General features: G+C 37.9%; 1 protein-coding gene across 3 annotated transcripts in view; it reads right to left on the bottom strand.

The window, feature by feature from the left end:
* Positions 1 to 3,781: 3,781 nt before the first annotated feature.
* FAM214A (family with sequence similarity 214 member A) overlaps positions 3,782 to 17,317 on the bottom strand; it is a 61,305-nt gene continuing 47,769 nt past the window's right edge. For 2 of the 3 annotated variants that reach the window (XM_030577043.1, XM_030577042.1), the window contains exons 8-12: positions 16,688 to 16,796; positions 15,210 to 15,368; positions 12,032 to 12,100; positions 10,148 to 10,347; positions 3,782 to 4,394 (exon numbers count right to left, since the gene is read on the bottom strand). In XM_030577043.1, the coding sequence (XP_030432903.1) occupies positions 4,241 to 4,394; positions 10,148 to 10,347; positions 12,032 to 12,100; positions 15,210 to 15,368; positions 16,688 to 16,796 (691 nt within the window). In that variant the 3' untranslated portion in view covers positions 3,782 to 4,240. Of the gene's footprint in view, positions 4,395 to 10,147; positions 10,348 to 12,031; positions 12,101 to 14,027; positions 14,278 to 15,209; positions 15,369 to 16,687; positions 16,797 to 17,317 lie in introns of those variants that run through there. The other variant, XM_030577045.1, reaches the window with a different exon arrangement.

Here is a 17,317-nt window from a genome sequence, read left to right on the forward strand (position 1 = left end):
TCCCCCCACCCCAGTACCCTCACTCTCGCTTTCCTCTTCCTCCTCCTCCTGCTCTGAAGTGTCCATTGTGGTCCTTGGAGTGGAGATGGGGTCACCCCCAAGTATCGTGTCCAGCTCTTTGTAAAAACAGCAGGTTGTGGGGGCAGTGCCGGAGCGGCGGGTTCCCTCGTGGGCTTTGCAGTAGGCACTCAGCAGCTCCTTCACTTTAACTCTGCACTGCAGCGCATCCTGGTCATGGCCCCTTTCCATCATGGCCCTTGATATCTGCCCATAGGTATCATAATTCCTACAGCTGGAGCGCAGCTGGGACTCCACAGCTTCCTCCCCCCAAACACTGATGAGGTCCAGCAACTTGCCATTGCTCCATGCTGGGGCTCGTTTGCCATATGGAGGCGTGGTCACCTGGAAAGATTAACTGATTGCACTCCACACGTGGCTGAGCAAACAGGAAGGGGATTTTTAAAATTCCCAGGGCATTTAAAGGGCGGGTCACCTGAGGCCAGGACAGTAGCGGTCGAACTGATGAGCAGAGTGGCTGAACAGGCATTCTGGGATACCTCCAAATACCTCTGGAGGCCAACAATAGCGCTTTTGGTGGCCACACTGGCAGAGCAGCGCTTCATCAGCAGCGCTATAGTCGTTATTCCCCAGGCCAAGGTGAAGTACAGCCAGCACTGCAGCCAGGGAAATACAGCGCTGTACGTGCCTTGCAAATGTGGACAGTGAGTGAGTTGCAGCGCTGTAAAGCCACCACCAGCGCTGCAACTCTCCAGTGTAGCCAAGCCCTCAGATTTAAAAGTAGCCATTCTTCAACAAAAAAACCTTCAAAAACAGACTTCAAAGAGAAACTGCAGAACTACAATTCATTTGCAAACTTAACACCATCAATTTAGGCTTGAATGGGGACTGGGAGTGGATCACAATTTTCCCTCTCTTGGTATTGACATCTCTTCCTCAATTATTGGGAGTGGACCACATTCACCCTGACTAATTGGCCTTCAACATCAGTTCTCCACTTGTAATGTAACTCCCTTCTCTTCATGCCTGTATCTGTAATTTTCACTCCTTGCATCTGAAGAGGTAGGATTTTTACCCACGAAAGCTTATGCCCAAATAAATCTGTTAAGTCTTTTAGGTGCCACCAGACTCCTCAAATAAAAAGGGGCCTCTCACACTCCCACCCACTCTCACTTATTGTTCTAAACTTTACTGTAGTAGATATATAAAGCACTGTTGTGTTTTTACCAAATAAATAGTAGCATTCACATGCTGAGTGAAATGATTCCTTTCTACAGAGCATTACAGTACCCTCAGGCTGGAATATGCTATATAAGCATGCAGTGTTTATTGTAAATTATGTAAAAGAGCTGGAAGCAGTAGACAGTTTTTCATTTTTGAAAAAGGCCCTACTACCTGTGATCTTTTACTTCCAGAGGGAGACAATGGGAAAAAGACATTTAATGACTGATGCCTTGATTACGTTAGCAAACTTTGAGATATAATTCACCATTTCTGAAAATGCAATGGTGGAAGCTAATGTGAGTTGGACTCTGGCATTTTTACTATGCTATTGCTACATGTAGTGAAGCAAGCATAGTTGGTGAATTTCAGTTCTACACTTTGCAGCATAAACAAAAAATTACACAAGTATAAAAATAAAATATTGTATGTGCAAGCAGAACTGTTGGACTCTAAACTCTTCAGGGCAGTGGCTGTCTTATTCTGTTTGTACATTTCTCAGCATGCTAGAGCCTGGATCTAACTAGGTCCTGTTTGCACACTGTAATACAAATAAAGAGTAGTAAACAAGCATGCCAATCATTTCAATATTAAACGGATAAGGTAATGATGTCAGTATTAAATGAAAAATTGCTATATCTACATTTAGAATCCTGTGTAAAATTTAGTTCAATTTAAAAGACTACAAGACTAACTTCGCAATTTAACCAGCATGGAACAAAGATCCACATCTCTCTGTTCATCTCAAATAATTAGGTCTGTTAGTTTGAAAAAGAGAAAACAAAATTTCTCAGGAAAATGTAAAGGATTGAATGAAGCCATTTAAACCACTGTAACATACCAACACTGAGGTGCAAATAATGTTGCATGATAATTGCTAATGGACAGTTAAAGATTAATTTACCATAACTAGAGACTCTTTGGCCTATTTTTATTAAAAAGAATTCCATCTACAGTGTCCCTTGTTTCAATGTGGAAATTAGATGAGAGTTTTTCCATGATTTCATTAGGTATGCACAGAATTATTGTGGTGGAATTTAGGCTTCATTACATGTCGTACACTAACTCCTCTGAAACATGCTCGATACCTGAACAGCAAATACAGAGAAAATAGGACACATTTCTCATTACTATACCAGAAAGTAGTTATGTACACAGTACAGCACGAGACCTGAAGTTTTTGCTACTAACAGGGAACCTTTCCACAACTTCCTTTACACTATTTGCACGACTGGAAGCTGTAGCTAGAATGTGATTTTGTACAGCACCTCTCACATCTCTAGAAAGAGGTTTAGTTTTAATCTTCAAGACTATTATAACAGAAAAAAAAATCCTGCCAAGGTTATAAATTAGATTCTGTAAGCAACCACCGTAGCTCTAAGACAGCTGAAAATGTGTGAAATTTCAGGAAAGTACAGTCTCGCTTGGTTTTACCAGAGGGCTTCTACAGGGTCTCAGGCAAGGTGTATTGAGCTCTTACCTTAATTGAAGGGGCTGGAAGTTTAATAAAGACTTCCTTTCTCCCAAGTGTTTATTGTGCATTGGAACATGGTCCTAACAAAAACAACTTAGATAATGTTTTCATCCCTCTCTAAAATGTCCTTTTTCTACCACTAAGAGATACATTGATGTCAAAGAAGCTGTGTGGTACAGTGATGATCAGATTCATTGAGCAATTAACATCTAAAAGCTTTTTGCCAAATACTGGAAGGATTAGTATTCAACATTAATAAAAATGAGAACATTTAGTTATACAACTTTAAGGTCAAGACAAGCAAGGGAAAAACGATAGCTTCTCACTAGCTCAGCTACACATCAGTCTAACTAACACTTTCTGTACTTCTGTTATGTAAATATTATTTTGAGACACTGAAAGCTTATTTTCATGAAAACAAATAAAACGACAACTGTAATCTGGGAAAGTATTTTGTTTCAGGAATACACATGTACTGGAGAGTATTTCATGTGATTGATTGACTGTTTACGAGCATTTGCTAATGCAGTACAATATACAACTTTATGCAGCCACCTAGTGGCCTAAATGGAAAAATCTATCAAATATACTTTTAAGCTTACATGAAAATCCTCATCTAAAAATAAAACCAAACTACAAGTTTAATAGCTTTTGCATATATTTAAGAGTACTAATTTGTTTTCACAGTACATTTTTAAATAACTGAGAAAATCAGGTATAGGATAATAATTTTGTGTGACATTTTTATACTAACTAGAACAGAGGCAGAAATGTCCTTAGTAGAGCATCCACGTGGGGGGGGGGGGGAAATTAAAGGAGCAAAATATGAATTGGGTCAATGATTTGAACTAGTGAGTAGCTAAAGAAACACATTCTATATTATGGCCACATGTGCTATAAAAGGACTTGTGTGTGTGATGCAATGAGAATGGGGCGTCGCTAAAATTAGAGAGAGAAGATGAGGAAAACCACATGCTTGCATAGTATGATAATGTTATGGAAGTTCAAAATTTCATCCTAATTTTCAATAACTTAAATGAATATCACTTAAAAACACATCAGGCAGAATTAAAGACTTCTGTATATATTTCAGATTTCAATATTATTAATGTCAAAAATACATAATATGATTTTACATAGGATTTGTGCTACATTAGAACACTAAAGACAAACATCACTTGAATATTAAATGAAACATTAAATATTAAATAACTGAAAAATAAAATAAAAGGTGTAAACACTAAACTAACTTGGGAATTTGCTATTGCAACACATCCAATGAAGTGGTTTTAAACAGTACAAAAAGATTGGATTTAAGTATTTGTTTCCAGTCTACTTGGAATACACAAAGCTCATTCCAGAAACCTTTTACAAAAACTGGTCCAGAATCACAGAAGAGTATTGACTCTCACTTGAGCACTACTTTCATTTCTTTACATATTTAATTTTACACTGTATTCCATGCCAAAGTTTTGCTTGTAAACAGTAATCCGGTAATTCAATTAATACTCTGATTTTCACTGCCTGCTAACATCGTGGTGAAAACTGAGGGTTTGTTGGAGACTCAGTGTAAGATTTGAGTTCATACGCAGCACCACTATCAACTTCCATTGATTTCCGAGAGAACAGGAGCCTTACATCTCTGTGGAGGTAGATCTTTCCAGATTTGGAACTCTGGAACCTAAGAAGACAATATTTATATATAGTAAACAGTTTTTTAAATATTTACTATCTGTAACTTCTAAACATCAAAACAGATTCATCTTTACATGATACTTCTAAAAAAGTGTGTATAGTTAAGGAATCAGGGCCACAGTGTTTGAACACACAAAAGTATGCATTAGCTGAGTAATGTGGCAAAATGAAAGAGTGCAGGAAATGAAAGTTTTAAGACCACGCAATCTTAATTCAGCTCTTTTGCTCTCTGAACAAAAAGCATAAGGCAGCAGAGAGAACAAAGGCCTATAACATAGCAGACCCAACATTGCTTAGTTACTTAGGGGAGAGATATTAATGTGGGATACCAAAGCTCCACACAGAGAGTTCTCTGCAACCCCATGTACCAAATCCTGCAGCAGCCCACTCTAGAGAAACATAAAGGAAGACGATTTAGTAAGAGCACATCCAGGAGCGACTAATGCGTCCAGGAACAGCTCAAAACCAGTAGCCCACACACACACATGGGATGGCAACAGCTCATTGTCAATACTTGGCAAAACTTACTATTTCGTGACCACCATTGCTGGGTATAGGCCAAATGAAGACAGTAGAGTGAAATTTTCTAAGAGGAAAATCCAGCCTCCTCCTCCTCCAACTGTGGAAGTTCCTCATAAAGCAGAACTGACCATTTCTGTTGCGCCTGAAATTTGGATTTGGGCCTTTTGGCTGGTGGTTGGGATGGGGACAAAGGAGCTGCTGCTGTGCCGCTTCAGTAATAGGGGGGGTGAATTAATTTCCACAGAGCAGCTCAGTGGCCTCAGCAGGAAAATTTATTTTCCTACTCTCCTCCACAGATATCCAGGCCCCACTCTGCTTCATACAGGAAAAGCAGAATTACAATTCTTACAGCAGCTGAATGTAATGCTATTGCCCATACCATACAAACAAAAAAGGTATTACCCAACACACAATTGCAACTACTGTGGGAGCAATAACTGAACTTCTTGCTGCTTGTGTATGTAAAACCCTTAACTTTGTGACCACATTGAAATAAAAGTACTGTGCCCACTTAAACAAGGAATAAAGACAAAACGGATAGACATGCCTTAACCACGAAAGTGAAATCCTAGAGGTATAAAAAAAGCTGAAGGCTCTTAATGTAGCAGAACCACCAGTTTAACTGCATGGGGGCAGTCAGGATGTAAAAATAGACTCTATCTAATATTTGCCTGGGGATAGGGGGCATAATATCATTCATCCACATAATTGTACTTAAGAGAATAAAGCTGCTTCCCCATGAGGCTGCAGAGGCCTTAACATAATATATAATATAATAATAATGGAGATATACCTATCTCCTAGAACTGGAAGGGACCCTGAAGGGTAATTGAGTCCAGCCCCCTGCTTTCACTAGCAGGACCAAATACTGATTTTGCCCCAGATCTGTAAGTGGCTCCCTCAAGGATTGAACTCACAACCCTAGGTTTAGCAGGCCAATGCTCAAACCACTGAGCTATTCCTCCCCCTTAACCATAGTGGAGCTGCCGGGCATGGCTCCTGGTTGCTGTAAAGTTATGCTCCATTATCATCGTTTATTTGAACACACAAACATATTGCCATGAGTCCTTTCCATGGTGGGTAAAGAAAAAGATAATGAGATTGTCTCAGTAGTTCACCGTGCAGTGCAGTATGTTAGTGCCTAATTTGAATTAGGATTTATATTAAAAAGGGAACTGAAGGAACTTTGCTTGAGATATTGTGGAAATGGTGGGTTCACTATGTAGATGCATCAGCTGCAAATTATTTATGTCTTGAAATGTCCCTATGAAGTATTATCCTCATTTTACAGATGGGGAAATAGAAGCACTTTTTGACTTCTCAAGCTTCTTGCTCTTCAGTAGAGAGACTAAATTTCTTCACTGTCTTTGGGGAACATTAATCATAAAGAATAATTTTGAATAGCCTCATCATGGGAACTTTGCTAACCACATAAGCAAAAAAGCTGACTGAAATATTAGGAATGCAGCTTTTATACCCTATGCAGGGGTAGAGTGTAATGTCCAGGATGGGGCCTAGCTTACACTATGTCCTTAGGTAAAATTCTTGAAGAGCTGTGAAGTTCCATTATAAGGAATGTGTCATGATAAGGAACCAAGTTAAAGCCAGCAGAAATTCTGGCAGATAGTATCTTTGTAGAAATATCAACATATAGGAAGTTTAACAGCAAAACAGGTAAACTAGAATGTCTGGCAGCAAAAGAGGACCTTAAATGAAAATCATTACTGGACCATGGAAGAATGATACACAGAGGACACTGTATTAGCGGCAAAACTCAAAATACAGAAAGATTAGGTTGCAGAAGAGGGATATAGTACTGTATCTGTAAGATTATAAAAAAATCTAGTGTGGTAAAATTTCTAAGGATCTACAGTAGGATATAATAAGCACAAATCCCATATCAGAGAAATATAAATATCCTAGTAGGACTATACCACCAGTCTCCAGATCTGGAAAAATCCTGAGAGTGCAATGCTGAAGAAGATCAACGAGACAACTAAGTCTAATAAAGCAGTAATAATTTGTGACTTCAGCTCCCCACCTTTAAACATGTCATGTCTTATCATATGTCAAATCAGGACAATATTTAGCGAAGAAATTTCTCAACACTTTCAACAATTGCTTTTTTGAGCAACTAGTTCTTGGGCACACAAGATGAGAGGCTATTCAACTTAGTTTTAATTAACATACAGTTCCAAGAAATAACTACAGCTTAGCCACTAAGTAATATAGTACTCATAACCTAAATTAAGTTCCATTCACAAAGGGGAGGCATGTTCCAATATATAGCACTGTGGCACCCTTAAGAAAGGGTGGATTAAAAATAGTACATTAAAAATGAATCAATAAAAGATATGCTGTGGACAGGTTACTCTTTAATTGACAATTATAGAAGCCTCTGAAGCTTCTGGTACTGGCCACTGTCAAAGACAGGATCCTGGATTAGATGGACCCTAGGTCTGATCTGGACTTGCAATCCTGTAAGTCTGAATATAATACAAAATTCTTTCTGTCTTGAGACTTGGCAGGCAAATATTTTCAAAGGCTTCTAAAACTGCAGGTACAACTGAGATTTTGCACAGGAAAGCAGTTTTACTTTTCTCTTCAGACTGCATTTTGGACCTTCCTAGATATTATATCTGCACTCCATAAGAGTACCCAAGAGTTTCTGAACACACAAAAATATGAGCGTGAAAAACTGCATAAGCAAAACTAAACCTGAAGTTTTAAAGGATGCTTTTAAAAATTTGACTGTGTGTCAAGTTTCAGCCTTGGGCAAATGTTTTTGCTGAGTTACAACCACTTGAAAAGAACCTATTATAATAGAAGTGCTGACACAACCTTAATTAGTGCTTCACAAACAGATGCTGCCCCAATGCAGTTTACAGTTCTGTGACTTGATTTGATTTTGAGGAACACACATATATAGTTTCAGCAAGTAAAATTAAGTTACTTGTTTTCAACCTATTACTACTATAAAGAAGCCAAACATTTCCAGGCCAACTTCAACTATGAAAACAAAATTAACCTGCTCTCTTTTTTTATATAGATGTTTTTGGTAGAACCAGTTTAAAGGGAGGCACATTGTTTTAAACAAATCTTTAAAATAACTTATCTATTTTTATATAAATGATACATTAGTAAAAATGCTTATTTTTGCATCTCTAACAAATCTTTACATATCAGACAACATGAAATATGATCTACTGTAAAATTTAGAGTATCCTCTTTTATACCTTCTAATAGTTCAACATTGTTGGAAATAAAAGTTAATATTTTGAAAAACTCCATATATTTCTCTTATTAGAATTGCCTATTGCTTGGGTCTGAATCTCAAACAGAAAAAACTGGTGATGTAGACAGCCAATGGTCACCAGCATGTTGAACATCTAACCATTATAGATGAGAATATACAGCCAATTGACTACTCATTTTAGTGTTTTTTTTTGCAGTACACTGATTGCAAATCCATAACTTCTTCCCTACCATAGATCCAAATGCTAAGCCCAATTACATGCCTATTTTAGGGCCAAATACAGTAGAAATGCCGCTCTTCTGATAGGCTAAGTAGTGGGGAAGCCCATGAAGGAAGACTGTATATCTCCATGTATGACATAAGTATGATCTACCCAGCAGCTACCTGGACAAGACATGGAGAAGGGAAAAAAGGGCATTTTACTCACTGAACAAGCAAAGCACAAATCTATGAATTAAATTGGAAGAGGAACCAAGAAGTCGCCCATATCTGCTATTCCTCTACCTCCACACCCCAAAATGACTTGGTGACCTTAGAATTTTATGTCCCAATTCCTTTGCATCAATTCAGTAACTCATGTAAGCAGAGTCCTTTTACCTGGGCTCATCTCACTTTTTCAGGACTGGTTCCACATGGAAGTTTATTTTTGGAAAAAGGCTAAGTGATGCGCTGTGAGTTAGTGAGCTCTGGTGGACTGAATGCCGATCCAGACTACAATTCACACCTATAAAATTTGGTGACCTCATTATGATCTGTATTTGTCCACTTCAGGAAACCAATATACAATTTATCAAATGTTTGTCAACTTCTGCTTATGGGAATCCCAGGGCTAGACTAGCTTCCACAGACTTAAGATGCACAAACAGACCTGTGTAAGAAAACTGGCTTGGGAAAAGGCTGGTGCTACTAAGCAGAGGCATTCATGAGCATTACATTAATTGATTACAAAATAATGGGAGGATAGCTAAAATAAAAGTTTGTGATATGAGTAAGGGTAACCTTTGTTAAAGATGCAAAGCAATGGAAAAATATTTCTTAATTAGGCCCTAACATTCCTTATTTTTAACTCCTTTGGTCCTTTAACCTGAAATTATAATGGCCACTATACCTCCTTTTGACATTCTTCATTTTGTTATACTAATTAATCTTAAAGTGTCAACTATTATCAAGTTTGAAGAGCTGCACTGAGATCACCTTTGCATTTCTAGGTGTTCTTTTTTACCACAATGCTGCAGGTACAAGACTGCAAATAGCATAAGGACAAGGTGCATCGGAGCTGGCATCCATCTCGTTGACAGGATAGACAAATATTCCTCCCTTTGGCTTTATATAGCAACCTTCATTACAGCCAGAGTAACAAGAAGATAGTGTTTGGATTCAAGCAGCTTTTAAAGTATTCATACAATCATCCCAAAATTCTTCACAAAGTTAAGAATGTATAAGTCAGAGTGTAGTAAGCGTGTAAACAAATGAAACAGTTATTTTGTTTTTATCAATAGGTTAGAGAGTGCCTTTTATGTAAGAACCTATTTTACTGAAAAGGCGGCATGGGTCAGGATACTGGGGTTAACCCATACTCTATTCAAAATGAGCCACATAGGATTCCTAGCTTCTACTTGGACTACCATCACAGACAGGATCCTACTGTTAGACACCTTACAAAAAGACATTTATCCTGCGAAGACTGTATCTGGATCAGTATGTAAAGGAATCAGTAATATGCAAGACTGCACCAATGGCTGGAATGCCAAGAAACAGGTCTTAAATTTAACCAAGTGTCTCCTCAAAGTCCCAATTATTTACTATAATTTTTCCTCACAGCCTCTACTGTTAACTACAAATTCTGGTTGAAGACAAAGTTAAAAGTATTCTATTTTTAATAAGGCTGTATTGTTTGCATGGCAGTTATGAGTTCAGGACTGAAGTAAGTGAATTATTTTGTTTTACGCTGAGGATCTTACCTCAGATGTATGAGGTAGCGTAGTAACCTTTCTTCAGTCTGCCGAATGTTTTCTTTATTGATACTTCTCTTTACTTCTCGTCTCACAGGAATAGAAAAAGTCCTTTGCCGTAGGAATGTTTGATGATTGGCTGGCATCTCTCGTAAGTCATAGATCACCACAAACATTTTCACCACAGTTTTATTAGGGTTAAATAAGGTCTGAAAACGACAGAGTTATTTTAGAAAATAAAGCTGATTCATAGAGTTGCTGAATAATAAAGGGTGACAAGATATGAGAATTCAGTGTGCCAACAAATAATCATGGTTCAGATTCACTGGATGGCTTCTGTGTGCTCTGTTCTTGTTTTATATAGGAAGTTAATTTAAAGATTACTGTTCAGCCTGTATTTCTACACTTCAGCTACTGGTAACTGAACTGTCCATTTTTTTCCTTCATGTTAACATAATTAAAGGAGGTCATTAGCACAAACTAGTTCTTCACATAAGAGGCAGACTCCTACTACTTTAGTAATCAACACAAACTTTTGTTTGCTCCTTGTGTCAGCTTTCTGTTTAGATTATTTTCTGAGCTTAATGCTGTGTTTCCAGTAGTTACAGTGGTCTGCTACAGATTTAAAGAATCCTGAATTCACATGTTGTGATCCAGCACTGGATTTATCAAGGAGATGCACAGTGTTGGTTTTAGATTATGCTGTTTGGTTTGCTTACCAGTTTCTGGAGTATAGTTCTAATAATTTCCAATTTTTAACATTTATAGAAAACTAGGGCTTGTTGAAATATTGAGGTATGATATGCTTAGGCACAAATACAGATTTGATACAAATAATGAAAATCAGAATTAGAAATATGTTAAAATTCAGATAATGGGCTTGATTTTTTGTGCTTTTTTTTTTTTTTTTTTTAAATTAAAGGCCCTAAGAAAGCTGTTACAAATTAAGGGCCTGAATCTTGGATAACTTACCTCAGACTCTCTCATGGGGTACATTTAAAATGTATGGTGAATTTGCCATGAGTTACTAGCATGCACACACTTATGCATTGAAAAAAATCACAATATTATAGCACCTACACAGCTTCATTTTCAGCAACCCAAGTCCCAATCTGGTGGACATCTCTTTAATCAAATAACCTATTTTTTTTTCCACCAGGGAGCTCCTTGGTGCCAGTGGTTTTGGTGTGTCCACAGGTGGCATCTGATATTGCTCCAGGAAAATTTAAGTCACAGTGAGAATTGATTAAAATATATAAAGATTAATCCCACCATTCAAGGCCCCCCATCCCACAAAAAAAAAACAAACCCCATAGCAAAAGTCCACTGATCTCTCATGAGTTCCTCTTAACATACCTAAGAGATGTAACAACACCAGGTTTTAGCCACGTGACTATATACTGTAGCATCATGCACTGTGTTCTCCTTTTTTGTTTCTATAATGAGTATATAGACACTAGTTTACAACTTATTATGCTGTATCTACACCTGGCATGTATAACACACCCATATAAATCATACATTTCACACTTATTTAATGTAACACACATGTACAAGCTCCCCACCAAATGATGTCTCCAAAAATCTCCTTTTGCAATCTGTGTTGAGTACTAAGGAAATTCAGAACTTCACAACAAAACATAAGCATTACTGGCCAACCATGTATATCTTTAAGAAGCATTTTTCCTGGCAGTAATTAACATATAACCACCAGTCTGAGAAATTCGCTTTAGTGCTTTTCCTCTTTGAGAGCTTATTGTGGAAAAACAGGGAATCTTCTAGCAGAAATGCAGTCCGTTACTTACCAATGCTACAGCAGCAGCAGCAGCAAATGCTTAGTTGTGTATGTTTGGGAGAGAACCGTTATGCAATTGTATGCTATAAAATACATACCACTTGTATGGTTCCTGAAGGAGGTACCCGATAACCCCTTTTACCAAGGGATTCTAAAGTAATCACACCCTTAAGGAAAAAAATAAATAGACGACAAGTTTAGGATATAAATACCTGTAAAATGTTAGCATATGAGAATGCTTTATCCATGTAACTACAGACTTTAAATATATTTACAGCTATTTTTTAAACTGAACTAATGAGTGGGGAGGCCACTCCATCCACAAGATGCTATTACAATCAGCACCATGGATCTTACGGTTGTAAACTAGAAGATTATAATCAGTATGAGGCTCAAATTTTCAGTTTAAGCCAAACTGATTTTTCAAATCATACTCACAGATGAACAGAGAGATGTGGATCTTTGTTCCATGCTGGTTAAACTGTGAAGTTAGTCTTGTAGTCTTTTAAATTGAACTAAATTTTACACAGGATTCTAACTGTGCCTTCCAGCGCATCCAAAATATATCTCATAACAACACAGCTACTGACGGACTTCAAGGCCAGAAGAGATCATGATCATCTAGTCTGACTTCTTGTATATTGCAGCCTATAGAACCTCACCCATAACCTCTGACTGAGTTACTGAAATCCTCAAATCTTGATTCAAAAAAGACTTCTAGTTACAGAGAACCCACCATTTACTGTAGTTCAAGCCAGCAAGTGACCTGTGCCTCATACTGCAGGGGAAGCAATCCCCTTCCCCCCCGCCCCACCAGGGTATCTGCCAATCCAACTTGGGGGGAAATTCCTTCCTGACCCCAAATATGGCAATCAGTAAGACCCACCAGTCAGACACCTGGGAAAGAATTCCCTGTAGTAACTCAGAGCCCTCCCCATCAAGCATCCCATCTCTGGTTGTCAGAGATACTGTATTTACTAAAATGAGCCATGGATTGGCCATCTTCTACTAACAAAAGTAAGTTATGGTAGGATACAAAACTATTGGCCCAAAACTTTGAAAGAGTGGAAATAAGTTAAGGGAAAAGAATTGTGCATTTCTTTCCAGCTTCTTATTGTCTACAACACTATCAATAACAAACTTCAACACTCCACATGACTTTCACTTCCCTCTTTAACAGAGATCAAAAATATTCCCCAATTTCATCAAGCCTGCATTCCAATGCAAAATCTTATCAATTATACTAACAGAACAGTACATCTGACCAGCTCTCACTCCATGCATTTGGGAAGCTGTTCTGTTGAGATCACCATTAAGGTTTTGCATTAAAGTGTAAATTTGATAATGTTGCAGTACACAATGTTTTGTGTGCACAAAAGTGGGCATGCAAAATAGCAGAGCAGCACAGAAAAACTGGCCATAAAAACAGATAGTGGAGGCATTAGATCGGTGGTTCCCAAACTTTAACAACCTGTGAACCCCTTTCACTAAAAAGTCAAGTCTCATGAACCCCCTCCTAAAAATGAATGTTTCCAGGGATTTTCTCCTTTACCTGAATATGAAATATAAAAGCAGTGATCTGGGAAATATAAAATTTGTTTTTATAACATGCTTATTACACACCATTATTAATTATTGATCATTACAGTATTTTTATTACATTATGAAAACAGCAGCACTCTTCCAAGATATCACTTTCATAGCTTGTATCACTTTGAGCCTGTTCTAAGACAAGGCTCCTATATTTCATCAAGGAGTATCAGATGTGAAACAGCATGAAGGTATTTAAGAAGCCAACTCAAAGAGCTCCTCCTACACAATCAGTCAGGGGTTGAGCAGTCCAAGCAAACAACGCATGTTACAACAAAGCTTAAACATGTTCTTCATAATAATTTTAAACACACCACTAGCTGCCTATTTAATTTTAAAAACAGCAAAAAATATCACCTCCTTTTCCATTTCTTATAAGGAGTCTTGAAGTTTAAATCTCCTCAGTGAGATAGATATGCTTGCTTTGATCTCCATAGCTCTTGGAAGTCCGGGGCTCCGGGCTGCTGGCCCCCTGCTGTCTGGAGTTCCTAGGGACAGCTCTATCTGCCATTAGGGAATTTTTTCCCTGAGAACCCCTGTAACATTTCGCAAACCCCAGTTTGGGAACCACTGCATTAGATAAATGTTGTACTAGTTCTGTGATGCACAACCATAACATTACATGATTATTTACAGCATGTGAAGAAGATTCAGAACAATGAAGTCCAGCTAATAAAACAAGCAAGGGTGCTCTAGACATCCATAGGACACCAGAACCCACTGCATGACTTGAAAACCACTACATGAAATAATCCTAGGGAGATGAAAGCAAAGGAGAGGTGTTTGTTTTAAGTGAGATGAAATGAGGGGAGAAAAAAAAAACAAGCAAAAAAAAATGTAACTACTTCCCTCAAGCTTAAAACAGAAAAACCAAAAAGATTCCTCTCTCTCATTTTCTAAATCCTTTTCATATTTTTCAACATCTTGTTCTTGAAAATACACATGAGCTAGGACTTTAAGAATGCGATTTTCAGACGGGCTCCTAAATTGCTAAATAATTTACATAAGCCTTTAAAGATCTTTCTTATCATACGCACACTAAAATCTGAATCTCAAAATTGGATCCGTTACCCACACAATTTCAACTTTTCCTACCAAGGAGCCTATAACAAACTGAGACAGGCTACTATATTTCTCCACAAAACATTGGCATATGTTAGGCCCTTGTGCTTTTTAGCATACAGGGTTTTGAAGTGTACAAAAATATTGCTGTCATAGTAGAAATACAGGGCAGAGGCATAGTTGAACTTTGTTGTTCATATCCACAAATTAAACCATGGCTGATAGAGGTCGTTTTAGTTTCCCAGCTTTGGTAGTACAGTATTCTTTTTAAACCACAGCTCAAATCAACTTTTAGACTCCAAAGGATGTATCTGCAACTGGTTAGGAGCATGAGGGCCACATGCACATATTAACACACTTGCATAATGAAGTGCACAGCCCTAATATTTGTTTGTAGGTGCATATTTTTACTAGAGAAGTAAGTTATGCAAGTTCACCAAGAACAAAAGCCTATAGGCTATAAAGTGGCTATAAAGTGTTATATTTGGCCCTCAAGCCACACTTCAAGCTGCTTTAAACAGAACAGATTCTGAAAAAGAGCTAGTCAAATTCTCTAATATGTGCAGACATTTCCATTAGATTTTTGCAGAAGGAAGTAGAAAAAAAAACCAAACACACACATACCATATAGGGAGAGGGTGCATTATCATCTGAAACACTGTAGAATGACACTTCGACTGGAAGAGTCATGTGTGTGGGGCAGAAGACTCCACTTGCTCCCACCTCAGCAGTGAAGCCATCAACAATGCCTAGAGGATCTAAGCGATAGTTCAAGACAGACTCCTGAAAGACCAAAATGCACACACGCCTCTGGTTAGGTATACAGCATAGAAAACAGAGCAAAAAGTTACTGCCGAACTTTTCTGAAAACTTTAATTTGTAATTAAATTATTGCTAGCTATCATACACAGCTTTCACAGTCATCTTCCTCATTGTTTTTAAGATCGGGGTAGCAAGAGTGACTTTCCCCTGCATAGATGTGTAAGTAACGAGCCAACATGGTGCAGAGACCTCCTTTGTCCCATTCTTCTGCTGTGTGCTGGGCTTGGGATCAATAGCAGCCACTGCACTTACAGCACTTGAGGACTCCACAAGGCTAGCAGTGCTGCCTGCACTAGCCTCTCTCACGAGAGCCCCAACTCTGCACATGCATAGAAGAGTTACTATAGTTTAGCAAGGAGTGGACACTGTACTTCTGGCAAGGGCAGTCCAGTGACTGGGCTCTCTCTGCACTCCTTCAGGCACAAGGACACCCAGTGCAGGGTGTACTTTAAAAAGACATAATATAGCCCATAATGGGCCAAATCCTGTAATCCATGCTCAGGCAAAACTTACAGTAACTTCAAATGGGAAATTTGTGAGCATAAGAACTTCATTGTTTGGACTACCGTGAAGGAACTTGGGCAAAAATCATAACTATAAACATACCTCCAACTTTTAAACATGTAGTGGAGTGGGATTAGTTCAAGAGTAAACAACACATGAACCCCAATCCTGCTCCCACTGAAGTATGTGACAAAACCCCTGAAACACCCCAGTGGGTCTATGGAACAATTTTCTTTGGTGTATAAAATCTACAAAAAATAAAAATCAATTTACCCCTTTTAAGTGAAACAATCCCATACCAACATTTCACAGCTAGAACTAGCATTCTATAAATAGGACACTATCTGGTCACTTAAGTTAAATTTAGAAACACAAATTTCCTGAAATGAAAGGCTAGTGCCTTAGTATCTGCCCTACACTACTTTCACTCATTCCATTTACATTAGCTCGTATGATACTTTAAGCATCAAATTGTGAGAAACTAGTTTTTTTAATTACTTCCACAGGATCTTAGTACAAGCATCAACAATTACAGGGTCTGATCCCTTAAAGCTGAAATAAAGGATCACAGCATTCCCACCACTTGCTCGATGTTCATGCTTGTGAAGAGGGGCTAGAGAGCTTTTGTAAGTAGAGATCAGAACAAAGGGGTTTTTGCTCAGTTTAATAATGAACATAGTGAATTATTTAGGAATTATTCACACAAGTATAATTAACCCTTTACAATACACTAAATAAGTATTATAAGTATGAGACTTTTGGAGCACATACAATACCTCAAAGTTTCCTAGAAGGCTAAGGCTTGTTATGGGTGGAGCACTGGAACTCAGAAATGGTTTCCCATGGCCTTCTGGGTCACTGTCTGTGTTTATACATTGTTGTGGACTATTCAAAAAAAGGCACAATAATTTAATGGCATTAATACTATTTGTTCCTTGATTTCTGTTATGCATACAGACAGCTGTGGAGAAAATCATCTTTTTTTTTTGATGCATCACAAAATATTGTCCTAAACAAATAATGACTAAGACTTCATCAGTATAATTCTTTAATGTAGCCATTTTCTAATAACCTGCACTGGACAATGCTTTCATAATTTGTATGCTAAAAATAGATGAAAACACAAGAATTTAATGTTGTCCATTCATTCTACCAGTAGTAATTGAACGAAGTGTCAACATTCTTTTCTCTTGTATTCAGGTGTTTTATTTCGACATGTCTTGAAATCTCCATTAACTAGCTTCCACAACAACAGATTTTCAAGTTATGTATATTAGTGCATGAGAAATCATAACAAGCCCCTTAACTTCTACAGAGGAATTAAAACGGTAACATCCTGGCCCCGCTGAAGTCAAGGAGGCAAAGATTTCGCCAAAATAATCCAAATCTGATCCCGCATGCCTTTG

This window comes from Gopherus evgoodei, chromosome 10, assembly GCF_007399415.2.
Source record: "Gopherus evgoodei ecotype Sinaloan lineage chromosome 10, rGopEvg1_v1.p, whole genome shotgun sequence".
NCBI lineage: Eukaryota > Metazoa > Chordata > Testudines > Testudinidae > Gopherus > Gopherus evgoodei.